We start from the raw sequence: 14,622 nt of genomic DNA, 5'->3' as shown, positions 1-14,622 counted from the left end.
CAGGTACCTGCATCAGCTGGTTGGTCCCCAGCTGATCATGCAGCTGATGCGCCTATGGAAACATTCACCTGGGGGGACTAGACAGACACCTCATCCAACTCCAATTTTGATGTGAACAATCTGGATATCGAAAATGAAAGACAAATACTCGCATCAGCTGATCGGTCCCCAGTTGATCATAATGTTGAACGTGCTTGTGTAGCTGACTTGCCTATGGCAACTTTCGCCCTGGAAGGACTACACAGACGCAGGTTAGTAGGAGGCCAGCTGGCAAAGGGACTTCATCAAATGATGTGGCGTGCTAATGGGCACTACGGATTACCAGCCACTTGACTACTTCAGGCTTGTTTTTTTCTTCCAGAAAGTGCCTTTCAGGTGTGAACGATAGGGGGCGCTCTCGCTCCCTTGAACCCCTGTCCACGACTCCAGACACCAGGTAAAAGTCCTCAAGTTGACTTTATTTTGTCGCCACAGTGCACAAAGCACACTCTCCACCACAATACTCATTAAATTACAATAAACCACAATAATAAACAATCCTCCAGCTCCCAGACGCGTTGCCACCCAGCTCAGCTCGTTGTCTGGGAGTTCCCATAGTCCTTTTATAATCCCTGACCCGGAAGTGTTCTCAATCCCCAGTCCATGTGATCCTCAATCACTTCCGGGTCAGGTAAAAGCTCTTTTCTTCAACCCGGAAGTCCGTCGCTCTTCCTATGACGAACCTCCGGGTCACAGGGCACGAAGAAGCCCTCGGTCCTCCCTGCAGCTCCCTCCTGTGGCCCCCACGGCATCCAGCAGGGCTTTGCATAAAAACTCCAATGTCCATGATGCCCTGCTGGTCTTCTGGGGACCTCCACGCTGCAAGGAGGGCTCCACCTGGCGGCTTGGGGGTATTGGCCGGGATAAATGGCCAACCATCCATCACACAGGTTATGAGTGATGAGATAAAACAGGTACTGTATGTATTAAGAATGTAATAAGTATGTGAGTTTACATACTGTAGAGACCCATGGAACCTAAAAAACAGAGTTTTTTGGAAGTATGTGCAGCCCTGGGACAAAAGGAAAAAAAAAATAACCCTAAAAGACTTAAAATGTTTGCACTGCTTGCTAACTTAAAATTATTTTTCCACATCTCCCCAGTTTTGAGCATGAAGATGCTCACACACATAAATGTCATCATCTTCATCTTCAAATGCAGGAGCGGAGGGTGACGCAGCCTCCTGATCATAGCCTTTGAGTAACACAGAGACGGGTGATGGACTCTAATGCCTCTTCTCTTCCTGCCGCTGCAGACCGGATGATTGACAACCTCACCACCTCTGATGTCACTTCTGGTATCCACCCACCTGGACCCGCCCCTTCCTGCCTGGCTGGCATTTAACTGGAAGTGTTGCCATCTTGGATAGCCTGATCTGAGACTCATTTATTGTTTTGCATTTTAAAATATAAGGGGGTGGCAATGTCACCTCAAATCTTTACCTTTGTCTTGTCCTCTTTTACACCCTAATTATTTATTTTTAGTAACAAAGTAGATTAAATACATCAGGCAATTCTCACTCCAAATGAAACAAGCAAATTTTTGAAAATATCATAAATAGCACAACAAAGTGAGCCGATGCATGAAAACTGCAGCACAACCAACAAAACCCAAATAATCCCACCGGTAGCTAACACTTGGACGGGCATGAAATCTCTGTCTACAAACCTCTAATTTCCCATTTCTCACCCCCAGCTCCTGAATTGGGCTAGTGGCTTGAAGCATGGGCTGATGACACACAATCACCTAAGCCACCACTATTTCTACGATGTACCTATGTGAAAAGATTGGACAGACACAGGGAGAGGTTTGGGGACAGCCGCCCGTATACTTGAATTAGGTTGCCAAAACTAAAATGTTGGTTCAATAGAACAGGTCTTAACAGACTTCAGTCCAACAACAGAACAAACTTACCATATATACTCGTAGATAAGTTCTCCCACGGATAAGTCAGGACTTCATTTTACGTATAATTTCTGGTATTTTATAATGTCGATCGTATAAGTCGAATGCGGAAAACTCATATTGGCAAATTTGGATTATGATATGCTAACGCCCACTTGAAAGAGTAACCATGGAGCATACGGCCTTTTTTTTCTATGAGGGTGCGGCAATGTGCTGTATCAGCGTGTGCTTCTAACCTCTCTCCCCCTCTATTGTGCCTGTGTGACCACACAGTAATACCTGAACTATTCCGAAGCGACGTTTGCACTGATTTGTGTTTCTCGTATCTCACACCCTAAGTGTTGCATTTTTGAACGGGCGTATAAGTTGGTGTCTGATTTTATGATTGCTTTTTCAGGTTTCAAGACCCGACATATACGTGAGCATATACGGTAACAGGTAAAGATGGTGGTTTTAAAGCTGGGCAGGAGAAGTGATGTCATCGGGGTAGGAAACAGAAGTGAAATCATCGGAACCAGAAGCGACGTTGTCCAGTCTAGGCAAAATATCCCGTGGTTGGTCTGCCGATGAAAACGAGGGAGGATTAGTGCACCCTGCCACCCCCTGGTCAGGCATGGAATTATCCCTTTGTGAGCCCTTCAGCTGCCTCCCATGCACACGTGTGTGTGTCACCTACTGTACTTGGCTGAAAGCACCGCTTGGCACTTTTTTCCAAGACTCCATACCATAGGCGCTTTATCATCAATGAAATGGTTTCACCTGATACTACTGACCCATGTATGTCATCTAATAAACAATTTAATAAACGATTCTTTTACTTTAATTTTAAAATCATTTGTTACTGACGCACCACCTGTCCTGTACGTCAGGCATCACTCATATTGCACCTGTTTTTAATATGTACTGATTTACAGACCACTTCTTCTTTTGCTTTCTCCTAATCTGATTCTTAACACCCTCACAGTAGTAAATTAAATAAAATGAAAACAATGGCAATATTCATTTATTTATAGAGCACATTTAAAACAGTGTCAGTAATGTTGTAGACAACGTGCTTTACAATAAAATATATAATAAACATAAATAAAATAAATAGAATAAGGTACAATAGAACACCTGCGGTGGGCTGGCGCCCTGCCCAGGGTTTGCTTCCTGCTTTGCGCCCAGTGTTGGCTGGGATTGGCTCCAGCAGACCCCCGTGACCCTGTAGCTAGGATATAGCGGGTTGGATAATGGATGGATGGATGGACAATAGAACACAATACAAACCAGCAGTTAAACAAATAAAAAATAGAATAAAATGTAATAAAATACAATACAAGCCAGCAGTAAATTGAAACAAACAAATGACTAAGAGGAAGGATCCATCAGTGTCACTGAAGGTCACGGAAAGCGAGAGAACAGAAATGCGTCTTCAGTCTCGTCTTAAACAGTTCGATTGAGGGGGGCTCGTTATTGGAATGAGGTAAACAGTTCTACAGGTGAAGTGCAGCAGCTGCAAAAGCCCTGTCCCCCTTAGTTTTGCACTTAGTACGCGAGACAACACGAGACAACTGACCAGTAGATCGAAGCTCTCAGGATGGCTGCCGTACAATTCAGATAAATAAGTGAAAGCAGACTCATGCATTAAACATAAGCAGCAAAATTTTAAAATCAAATCAGAAACTAACAGGCAGCCAGTATCAAGAGGCGAAAATAAGAGATACAGAATCGGACTTTCTTGCTGCGACCAAAAAACAAGCAGCAGCATTCTGGACCAACTGCAGGAAGCGCGTCAGGGATTTGCTGATCCCAGAATGCAATAAGTTGCAGTAACCGAGACAAGAAAGGCTAAGAGCATGAGTAACTTTCTCGTTTTACTCCTTGCCTGAAGAAGGGGCCTGAGTTGCCTCGAAAGCTTGCATATTGTAATCTTTTTAGTTAGCCAATAAAAGGGGTCATTTTGATTGACTTCTCACTACATTCATCATGGCTAATATGGAAGATAAAAAAGGCAAAAAGACGGAACTGGGGAAAGCAACTCTTGACCACACAAGTGATCTGTTTCTCAAAAAAGAGGTTACTATCAAAAATAACCCCAAGATTCCGAATGTGAGGTTTGCAAAAGTCAATGAAAGAGCCAAGGAGTTCCAAACCAATTTGAGCAGCTGTCAGCACTTCTGTTTAATTTTGTTTAAGATCAAGAAGATTGTCAGCCATCCGGGATCTTAGTTCTACAAGACAATTCACTGCAGCGTTATACGCAGGAATACAGACCTGCATGTCATCAGCATAACAATGAAAAGAAACATTAAACTTCCAAAAAATAGACTCCTATAGAATGAAGATAAATAGAAAATGAAAAAGGACCCAGAATGGATCCCTGAGGAACAACACATTTAACGGGAGCAGTAGAAGAGAAAGAGGAATTGGAAGTCATTGAAAAGGTCTACCAGTAAAATATGAGCTGAACCAGTGAGGAGCAGCCCCTCTAAGCCCCACCAGATGCTCATGCTGCAACAGCAAGATCTCATGATCAGTAGTTTGTAAAGCTGCAGTAAGGTCAAGGAGGACAAGGACTGCAGTCCCACCTGAGTCAGTAATAAGAGAGATGTTACCATCTCAACACTATGATAACCTCAAAAGCCAGATTGATAGGAGGAAGAGGCATTTCCGCACCCACCACCTGACAAACCAACTCAGGATTCCAGATTGGGACTCGAGTGTAGCCCCTGGTTTTTACCTGCAGGCTGGAGAGCCTACATTACAGTGCTGGATGCAGATTAACGTCATACCCAGGACGGAGCAATTGCAGGTTAAGGGGCTTGCTCAAGGGCCCAACGGAGTAGGATCCCTTCTGGCAGTAATGGGATTCAAACCTGCAACCTTCCGATTGCTTGTGCAGATCCCTAGCTTCAACACCACCACTCTGCCCTCAGATTGGTAGATCTCAAATAAATTATTGGAGTAAAGATGATCAACCAATTGATTATAAATCATTCTTTCTAATAAACCATTACAATCCATTACAAAGAATTCCAACCAAACGTTAAATTAAGTTATAAAAGGACACCTGACATCATAGGTGCTGACATGTGTAATACAAAAAACAGCCATCTTAAAGCCCAAGTGATGCTATGGCTCATTCTCATTAGTCTTCATCTGCAGTCTGTCGGACCTCACTAAAGAAGATGAAGTCTGTACTTTGTAATGGATGACTCCAATTTAGATGTGACTCCTGAGACTCATATGCTAGAAGCAGAGATGCACAGTCTGTGTTTTGTATCCCAGTCCAATGGTCCAACGGAATATTATCAGGATACCCTGAACTGGCACAGACTGAATGGGCATGGGGTGGCATGGTGCTTCAATGGTAGCTCTGCTGTCCCACAACATGAAGGTCAGGGTTTGCATGCCAAGTGCTCCCTGCATTCAAAATCAACAATCGAAATCTTTCATTTATATCAAAATCTCTTATATAGATGGGCAGCACGGTGGCGCAGTGGTAGTGCTGCTGCCTTGCAGTTAGGAGACCCGGGTTCACTTCCCAGGTCCTCCTTGCGTGGAGTTGGCATGTTCTCCCCGTGTCTGCGTGGGTTTCCTCCCACAGTCCAAAGACATGCAGGTTAGGTGGATTGGCGATTCTAAATTGGCCCTACTGTGTGCTGGGCGTGTTTGTGTGTCCTGCGGTGGGTTGGCACCCTGCCCAGGATTGGTTCCTGCCCTGTGTTGGCTGGAATTGGCTCCAGCAGACCCCTGTGACTCTGTGTTCGGATTCAGCGGGTTAGAAAATGGATGGATGGATCTCTTATATAGATTTGTTTTTAGACCCTTTGTTGAGTGAAATAAAAATTTCCTTCAAATGCCAAAATAATATAATGCACTGTACCCATTTTTGTTTACTTTACACTGAGGCATTGCACCAGTATCCGATTCAAATCCCATTACTGCCAGAAGGGATCCTACTCCGTTGGGCACTTAAGCAAGGCCCATCCATCCATTTTCCAACCCGCTGAATCCGAACACAGGGTCAAGGGGATCTGCTGGAGCCAATCCCAGCCAACACAGGGCACAAGGCAGGAACCAATCCCAGGCAGGGTGCCAACCCACCGCAGGACACACACAAACACACCCACAAACCAGGGACAATTTAGAATCGCCAATCCACCTAGCCTGTGGGAGGAAACCCACACAGACACGGGGAGAACAAGCAAACTCCAAGCAGGGAGGACCCAGGAAGCAAACCTTAGTCTCCTAACTGTGAGGCAGCAGCGCTACCACTGCGCCACCGTGCCGCCTTAAGCAAGGCCTTTAACCTGCAATTGCTACAGGGATGCAGTACAATGGCTGACCCTGTGCTCTGACCCCAAGGGGTACACAATAACTCACTGTACCTGTACAAGACAATCAAATTGAATCATTTCATTTCATTTTATCACTAATGTGGAGTTTTGATCTCCATGAAGTCCACCTGTTGCCTTCTGGTAGTGCAAAGGCTACTATGAGATGGGAGTCCATCCAGTCCTAGAGTGCTTCCTTTCTTTGTCGTAAACAAATTTGTGCAATGCTTTATATGAGTATAATGTGTAGGAGCAACATGGTGCCCTGCAGTAAGGGTTTTTGTATCACAGGTCCTTCCTGCCTAGAGTTTGCATGTTCTCCCCATGTTGGCATTGAAGCATTCTGGGAGCTCCGGTTGCTTCTCACAGTCCAAGCACATGCTGATTAGGTTTTCTGGTGTTGCTAAATTTGTCCAGGTGTGTGTGTGTGTTTATGGGTGTATAAAATTTATATTTTTATATATATATATCTTATGCATAAACGTCTACATGTGGAAGTCTGTGTGTCTGTCTGTCCAGCCTGGAAGTGCGAGGCTACAGCATGAAGCTCAAAGAAAGCAACTCTGTCACCAAAGTGAAACCACAGAGAAAGGAGAACCTTACTTAGATGCTAATACACAAGCTAGGCAAGTACAGTACATCAGCAAATCGAAACCTCTGAGGAGAGAGAAACTCATTTAGCCACTGATAGACAATGGAGGAGAGCATGTCAATAAAATGAAACCACCCAGGAAAGAGAACCTCTCTTAGCCGCTAATGAACAACCAATGAGATTGAATGATTGAAGCGCCAGAATCCATGGTTTCTAGTAGCCTGGGCTTTGAACTTACACAGCTGGTATATAAATAAATACTTATAGTAATAAGAAGACAGTTGGGGTACCTTAGTGATCCCCTTATATTATGATGATTCAACAAACAATTGAGAGGCTGGAAATATGAAACAGTTGCCTTGTTCAGAATGAAACCTTCCTCAGAATGACTTCAAAATGGTGTTGCTGTTGGTTATATCTGCAAGCCAGAAGGGGCAGTAACTGGAAGTGATGCCAGAGATGGAAGAGCTGTCAATCATCCTTTCTGCAAATGGAGGACAAGTAAAGGCATTAGGCAACAGCGCCACCTTCTGGTTTGGAGATTGTCTTCCAGAGATACACACATTTACATGCATGCTGTATATGATCATGCGGGTGTGCTTGGGAGGCAGCTTAAGGGCTCTGGTGGTGGTAGTTACTCGCCAAACCAAGGGTTGGCACTGTGTGTTAATGTCTTCTCTCCTCCTCCCTCTGTAGAACCCAAGGTTGATGGCCATTCCATCGCAGATGTCCCTTCTGGACTACCGTCTGAAAAGACATCATTGCCATCGTTGTAAAAAAGATCCTTTTTTTATTTATTTTTATTATACAGGGTCAGGGTGTCCCCCAGACCTCTTTCATGTCTGCTTCTTGTTTTATTATATACTAGCTAAAATGCCCAGCGTTGCTCGGGATGAAAACAAAGTGTGTGTGTTTTTTTTAATTGTTTGAGAAAAATATAATAAAAAAACCCACAACTTTAAGAATTAAAATAAATTAACAAACAATGAAGACTTACTAATGTCCTTGTCTTGCAGTCTTGTATGTATGTTATCATCCAGTTGACACTCGAAACCGGCCAACTCTATTTAATTTGAAAAGCAACAGGGACGCGGTGGTGCTCAAACATAAACAACATTAAAAATAAAATAAAATTAACAAACAATAAAGACTCATTAATGTGCTTGTTTTGCGGTCTTGTATACCCAGCGTTGCCCAGGAGGAAAATAAAGGTTTTTTTTTTTTAATTGTCTGAGAAAAACATAATTAAAAAAACACAACTTTAAAAATAAAAATAAATTAACAAACAATAAACCTGGGTTCGCTTCCCGGGTCCTCCCTGCGTGGAGTTTGCATGTTCTCCCCGTGTGGGTTTTCTGTGGTGGGCTGGCACCCTGCCCGGGGTTTGTTTCCTGCCTTGCATCCTGTGTTGGCTAGGATTGGCTCCAGCAGACCCCGTGACCCTGTAGTTTGAATTTGGTTGGATAATGGATGGATGGACAATATGATAGATACTACTAATACTACTACTACTAATAATAATAATAATCATAATAATATTACATTTATAGAGAAAGACACAAAAGGCACTATATAATAAATATGTAAGGCACTGTATGATAGAAATATAAACATAAAAAGTCACTATATGATAGATAGATAGATAGATAGATAGATAGATAGATAGATAGATAGATAGATAGGAAAGGCACTATATAATAGATATGTAAGGCACTATATGATAGCAAAATAGACATGAAAGGTACCATAAGATAGATAAATAGACAGAAAAGACACAATATAATAGATACTACTAATACAACTACTACTACTAATAATAATCATAATAATATTACATTTTTAGAGAGACACAAAAGGCACTATATAATAAATAGGTAAGGCACTGTATGATAGAAATATAAACATAAAAAATCACTATATGATAGATAGATAGATAGATCGATAGATAGATAGATAGATGGTGGAGTTAACGCACCCCAAGCACGTGACCTACTATGAGGGCCCCTCAGAACTTCACCACTATCAGCTGACACGATTTCGCGCTCCAGTTTGTCACTGAATGACTTGAGCTTTGCCAGTGCTTGAAGCGCGGTGATCTGGAGAGTGACGAGAGAAGGTGATGCGCTAAATTAAGACTCTGACCCAGATACTATACCTCAACAAACCCAAGCTGGCTTCCACTATAAGCTTTTTTAGCACATACTAGAAGTAAATTCCGTGCGGTTGATACTGCAAATTGTTAGAATACGGGTGGGCTTCTGTGTCGTTTCATTTATTAGCATGGGGTTTATTATGCAGAGGATTGATGCAATATTGATAAGTAAGCATCGACGATATTTCTCCATTGGCTCGTAAAATACGGCAGAAACAGACTTGAGCCCATAGACGAAGCGCACCAGACGAGGTTGACTCGGTAAGACTTCTACCGGTCCTCAGTTTATCAACTTTACACTTTTTGCTCGACATTATAAGGGGTCAATTCCCTAACTCTTTTTTGTCTCACTTGAGCAATCTTTTTCCTACAATATATATACACGTCCATCTTCCTAATTTGCTTCCTAACAGCTGGAGCCTATTCTAGCAATCACTAAACACAAGGCAGGATCAACACCTGGACTTGCAGGGTGAGCACACACACACACACACACCAGGAGTGGATGGCAATACACCCAACAGCATGTCTCTGGACTGTGTGGTGGAACCAGAGCACTAGAAGGAGACGTGAGGAGGAGTGGGTGGGTGAACAAGTGTGTCCTGTGCTGTCCTGCTCTCCTGTCCACGTCTGCCTCCTTAGTTGTGTTTCATCTTTTTAAAGAAGCCGGCCACTCTGTGTAGCAGAAAAGGCAGCTTTAATCAATAGATAGATGGATTTAAATATATAATTATTACGGAAGGGTGAACTGATTTGAACAGAGATATCCTTTTAAAAGACAATATTTTCCATTTGAACTAATGTCTCTTTTCATCTTCATTTTTTTTCTTTTTGCAGTCATATTGGGCTTGTATTGTGTATTTCTTTATTTTTAATTTCTCACTTATGCAATATTTGTTATGGATACACAAAGATCTCTCATTCTTCCATTGTTTTTTATATTTGGTAATAGTATAACTTTGAACATTTTTTTCCCTTCTTAGTTCCAAAAAAAAAAAAAAAAAATGAGGTCAAGAAATTGATCATAGAAGACCTGAGGGGATGAGTCGAGTATAAAAGGGTGTTTTAGAGGGAGGGCTCATACTTTGCTACTTAACTGACGCCTGTGACATTCATTATCTGTCAGCTCATCTCAGAACATGCGTATGTGTTTAAGCGTCTTGTCTTTACTCTGCTGGCTGCTTTCTGGTTTAAATGGATCTTCGACCATTTGCAGACGTGGTGAGTGCCTTACTAGAAGCTTCTTTTAGTAAAGAAATATGTAATATTAATAATAAACACAACAGTATACATAGATGGATAGACAGACAGACAGATAGATAGGAAAGGCACTATATAATAGATATGTAAGGCACTATATGATAGTAAAATAGACATGAAAGGTACTTTTTGACAGATAGATAGAAAAGACACAATATAATAGATACTACTAATACTACTATTACTACTAATAATAATCATAATAATAATTACATTTATAGAGAAAGACACAAAAGGCACTATATAATAAATATGTAATGCACTGTATGATAGAAATATAAGCATAAAAAGTCACTATATGATAGATAGATAGATAGATAGATAGATAGATAGATAGATAAAAAAGGCACTATATAATAGATATGTAACGCACTATATGATAGTAAAATAGACATGAAAGATAGTATATGATAGATAAATAGATAGAAAAGACACAATATAATAGCTGTAACAGCTGGAAACGTTGGCATGTTTTCATATAACTTAACCTCTGTGGCCACCTCAAGAATTTATTGTGTAACTAAGAATTCAGTTCCTGTAAAGAACCTAATTTAGCGTACTACAGAAAAGATGTAAACACATGGACGTTAGGCTCTGTGATGTTGTGCAATGCTGCGGTGGGCTGGCGCCCTGCCTGGGGTTTGGTTCCTGCCTTGCGCCCTGTGTTGGCTGGGATTGACTCCAGCAGATCCCCGGACCCTGTAGTTAGGATTTGGCAGGTTGGATAATGGATGGATGGACAATATGATAGATTCTACTAATACTATTACTAATAATAATAATCATCATAATAATAATATTACATCTATAGAGAAAGACACAAAAGGCACTATATAATAAATATGTAAGGCACTGTATGATATAAACATAAAAAGTCACTATATGATAGATAGATAGATAGATAGATAGATAGATAGATAGATAGATAGTCACATGGTCGAGTTAACGCACCCCAAGCACGTGACCAACTATGAGGGCCCTCAGAACTTCACCACTATCATTTCACACGGATTCGCGCTCCAGTTTGTCATTGAATGACTTGAGCTTTGCTAGTGGTTGAAGCGCGGTGATCTCGAGAGTGACGAGACTTCTACCGGTCCTCAGTTTATCAACTTTACACTTTTTGCTCGACTCAGACGTTGTGAGTTCTTTTCATTTCTTCTAATTCAGAGGTATTAACATATTATTTCCTTCGTCTTGAGTGTATATTCTGTTCGCAAGGCGCTGTGAGGTTTTCCGTGATCGATAGACTTTATAAGTGTCTCCCTTTTGTAGCTGCTCTCTATAGTAAGTATCGGTCCTTTGCGTTGAATGTGGTGCCGCCTTAAGGCTGTTGTCTCCGAGCTTCGGTTATCCCCCGGGGCTGCCATCTGTGTGGAAGATGAATGAGGGTTTCCTTTGATAATCCCGTTTCATTCAATATGAGGCCACACTCTTAAAAATAACAGTAAATGGCATTATACTGAGCAATGTGGTTCCTCGCAGAGCCTTTGCTTAACGTTTCATTCTGTGAAGTGTCTCTTTGGACTTTGAAAAGATTCCTAATATGAGGGACAAAACAGAAATCGCGGATACGAACTGATCAAGAAAAGACAAAGTTAGTCTGCCCGAGTGTACGCAGCAAGAGTCCTTTGAAAATGAGAGCCCTCTGACATATTTATAAATCTCTTATATATTCCTCGTTACATTCGTGGAGCCTGAATGTTACAAGTCTAAGTAACTAAAGTTTTTTTTTTTCTGTACTTTTCTTGTTGATCTTTTTCGGAATAATAAATGGCATGACTCTGAAGAACCCCCTTGGCACCTTTATGTGGTTAATTGGCAGTTAATCCAGTATGAGTTCGTTTGCCCTGCCCGCGATGGATTCGCGTCTTGTACAGAGCCTGTTTCTACCGGATGCCCGGAACTTTCAAGATAGACTCCAGCCCCCGGCGACCCCCTAATGTTGTTTACACACACTCTCAGACACGGGATGAATGGAGGGTACAGCTTTGTGTTAAAGCCCATCGATTAACTTACATCAGGAAATACTGTACCGACTGTGAAGGGTTGATAAAAATATTGATAGAAAGTCTTAAATTGTAATTGTTATCAAGTTAGGAAATATTTTAAATAAACTGCATAAAAAAGCACCCTGGTGGAACCTTAATTATGCAAAGATCGGGGCCCGCAAGTGACGCGCAGGGGACTCCGCCTCCCGTTGGGTTGCGTGTTTCTTCCACACTTCAAAGACATGCGGTCGGCCTTAAAAAGCCAGGACTCTCCTGCTGAGGAAATATGAGAAGGGACCTTGTTCGGGAAAAAGAAAAAAGAAAATCAACCCACTAGCAAAATTTCAGAGGAGTCAGCGGAAAAGCTAACGGCTCTGGTGCCAGCTGTACCAACGGCCGTTTCCATTAAGGTGTAAAATCTACTTAACAAAAAAGAGAAGAGGCAGAGAATGATGCTTTGTGAAATTCGGCTTGACTGATTTAAAAAGCTTGTTCTGGCAAACACAATAAAACAATAAATGTGTGCTTATTAGAAAAGTCTTTTGTAACGATGAGAGGAGAGTCACAATAATCCCTCCTGAATTGGGCAAATGCTGTCGTGGTCTGTATGAAGATGTAAGCCACCACCTCAAATTCAGTCCCCGATCCTGCTTACCCCAATGTCATCCCCAACATGGGTGTTGACGAGACCAGCAGGGGGCACATACCCTTTAGTTTGTGTGGATCCCAATGCCCCAGAGCAGTGACAGGGGACACTATGATGTAAAAGTTGGAGCTATCCTTCAGATGAGACCTAAAATGAAAGTCCTGACTCTATGCCATCATAAAAGATCCCTGAGCATCTTCTGAAAAGAGTAGGGTGTCCCCTGATGTCCTGGCAAAATACCAATCATGGCCTCGTCCATTCTGGCCCCCTTAATCATCCCCTGTCTCTTATTGTTGGAAACCTGTAAACTCTGCACAATCATTAGGAAGTTTTCCTTCACACCAACAACCATAGAGAGATGGAAGTAAATGACCAAGTAGTGTGGTGGACAGTAGGACTTTAGAGCAGAAGAATTAAGTGGACAGAACTGACGAGCTTTGTTGGGCTGAATGGCTTGTTCTCATCCAGATTGTTCTAATGTGCCAACTGGCTAACAGTCTCTTACCCGCTAACAGCTCCTGAGTGGTGAGTGTGCTGGCACATATGTGGCTGCTGTCACCTCATGGAGTTGGTGCTGGGTGACATGGCTCCCCAATTCAATGTAAAGTGCTTTGAGTAGCTTAGAAATGTGCTGTATAAATATTATTATTATTAACTTGGCTTCCTTGGTGCAAGTGGATGTGGTCAGTAAGTGTGACCCGTGATGCACTGGCGTCCAGTTTCTTGCCTTGCTGCACCCGCTGCTATTAGGAAAAGAGGGTTTTAAAAAATGGGGCAGCCTGGGAAAACGCCTGGCAACAGTGAGAAGTCATGTTGGAGTGAGCGGTTTGAATGAGCGAGGCCTAACACTGAAGGGTAACATTTATTCGTTCTTTTGCATTATTATTGTAAATTTCTAAACTTTCGTTTTGCCAGAGTGAGGGGCCAGTGTTTATAACAGTGTCGGCAGCAAAGAAAAAAAAAAATACTGATCAAGCTCCAAGACGATCAAGAACATTTTCAAATAGAATACAAAAGCCAGTCTTGTCGCCTGATGTCATTTAACATCATGTGAAGTGGAATAGTGTGACTTCAGTCACGGTATGCGGTTAAACACTTTATAAGACGGCACTGTAGTATTTTTGTGGAGAAAATTTTTTTTTCCACCTCATTGTACTACAAAATAAAATACGGCGAGGAAGTTGCGGCAGAGAATGAGAGCCATGCTGTTGACAGACTCGAGGACTGGAGTTTCTATCACTGCTTTAGATCTTTACATTGGGTACAACTATCAGATGCCATACACAAAGAGATTCCTCCGTATATGTTCAGTGAGTCTTTCTCCCAAAATGTTTATTGGAGATGTGTCCAGCTGCAGACCCCCACAGCTCCGCCATTCAGTAGCCAATTTTTGTCTCTTGGCTTACCTGACTTGAGCCAGATAACCTTCCACTAACCCTAATCTTATCAATGACGTGCAATTTAAAATGACAACCTCCTGAATGGAGTGGAGCTCTGGGGGTCCGCAACTAGACTCTATTGGTTTATGCCCATATAAGCTGTGGGAGGCCTCATCCTCCAGCAATGGAGGCAAAGCAAGACCCAGCCATGGAGGGGACACCCGTATTTTGTAGGGAACGTTCAACACACACCTTAACAACGGACTAGCTGACCGCCTGCTTATGCCATTTTGCGTAACTGTCAGTTACTGAAGTTTAATTCACCAGGAAGAGTGATGC

General features: G+C 42.2%; 1 protein-coding gene across 2 annotated transcripts in view; it reads left to right on the top strand.

Annotated features, from left to right (window-relative positions):
• Window positions 1-10,116: 10,116 nt before the first annotated feature.
• Window positions 10,117-14,622, top strand: part of LOC120530873 (tumor necrosis factor receptor superfamily member 4-like) — a 33,308-nt gene continuing 28,802 nt past the window's right edge. For both annotated transcript variants that reach the window (XM_039755593.1, XM_039755594.1), the window contains exon 1: window positions 10,117-10,228. In XM_039755593.1, coding sequence (XP_039611527.1) covers window positions 10,147-10,228 — 82 coding nt within the window. In that variant the 5' untranslated portion in view covers window positions 10,117-10,146. The remainder of the gene's footprint in view (window positions 10,229-14,622) is intronic.

The sequence above is a fragment of the Polypterus senegalus genome, chromosome 6 (assembly GCF_016835505.1).
Source record: "Polypterus senegalus isolate Bchr_013 chromosome 6, ASM1683550v1, whole genome shotgun sequence".
Lineage (NCBI taxonomy): Eukaryota > Metazoa > Chordata > Cladistia > Polypteriformes > Polypteridae > Polypterus > Polypterus senegalus.
Note: the sequence above shows the minus strand (reverse complement) of the source record. Positions and strands in the feature narration are given on the sequence as shown.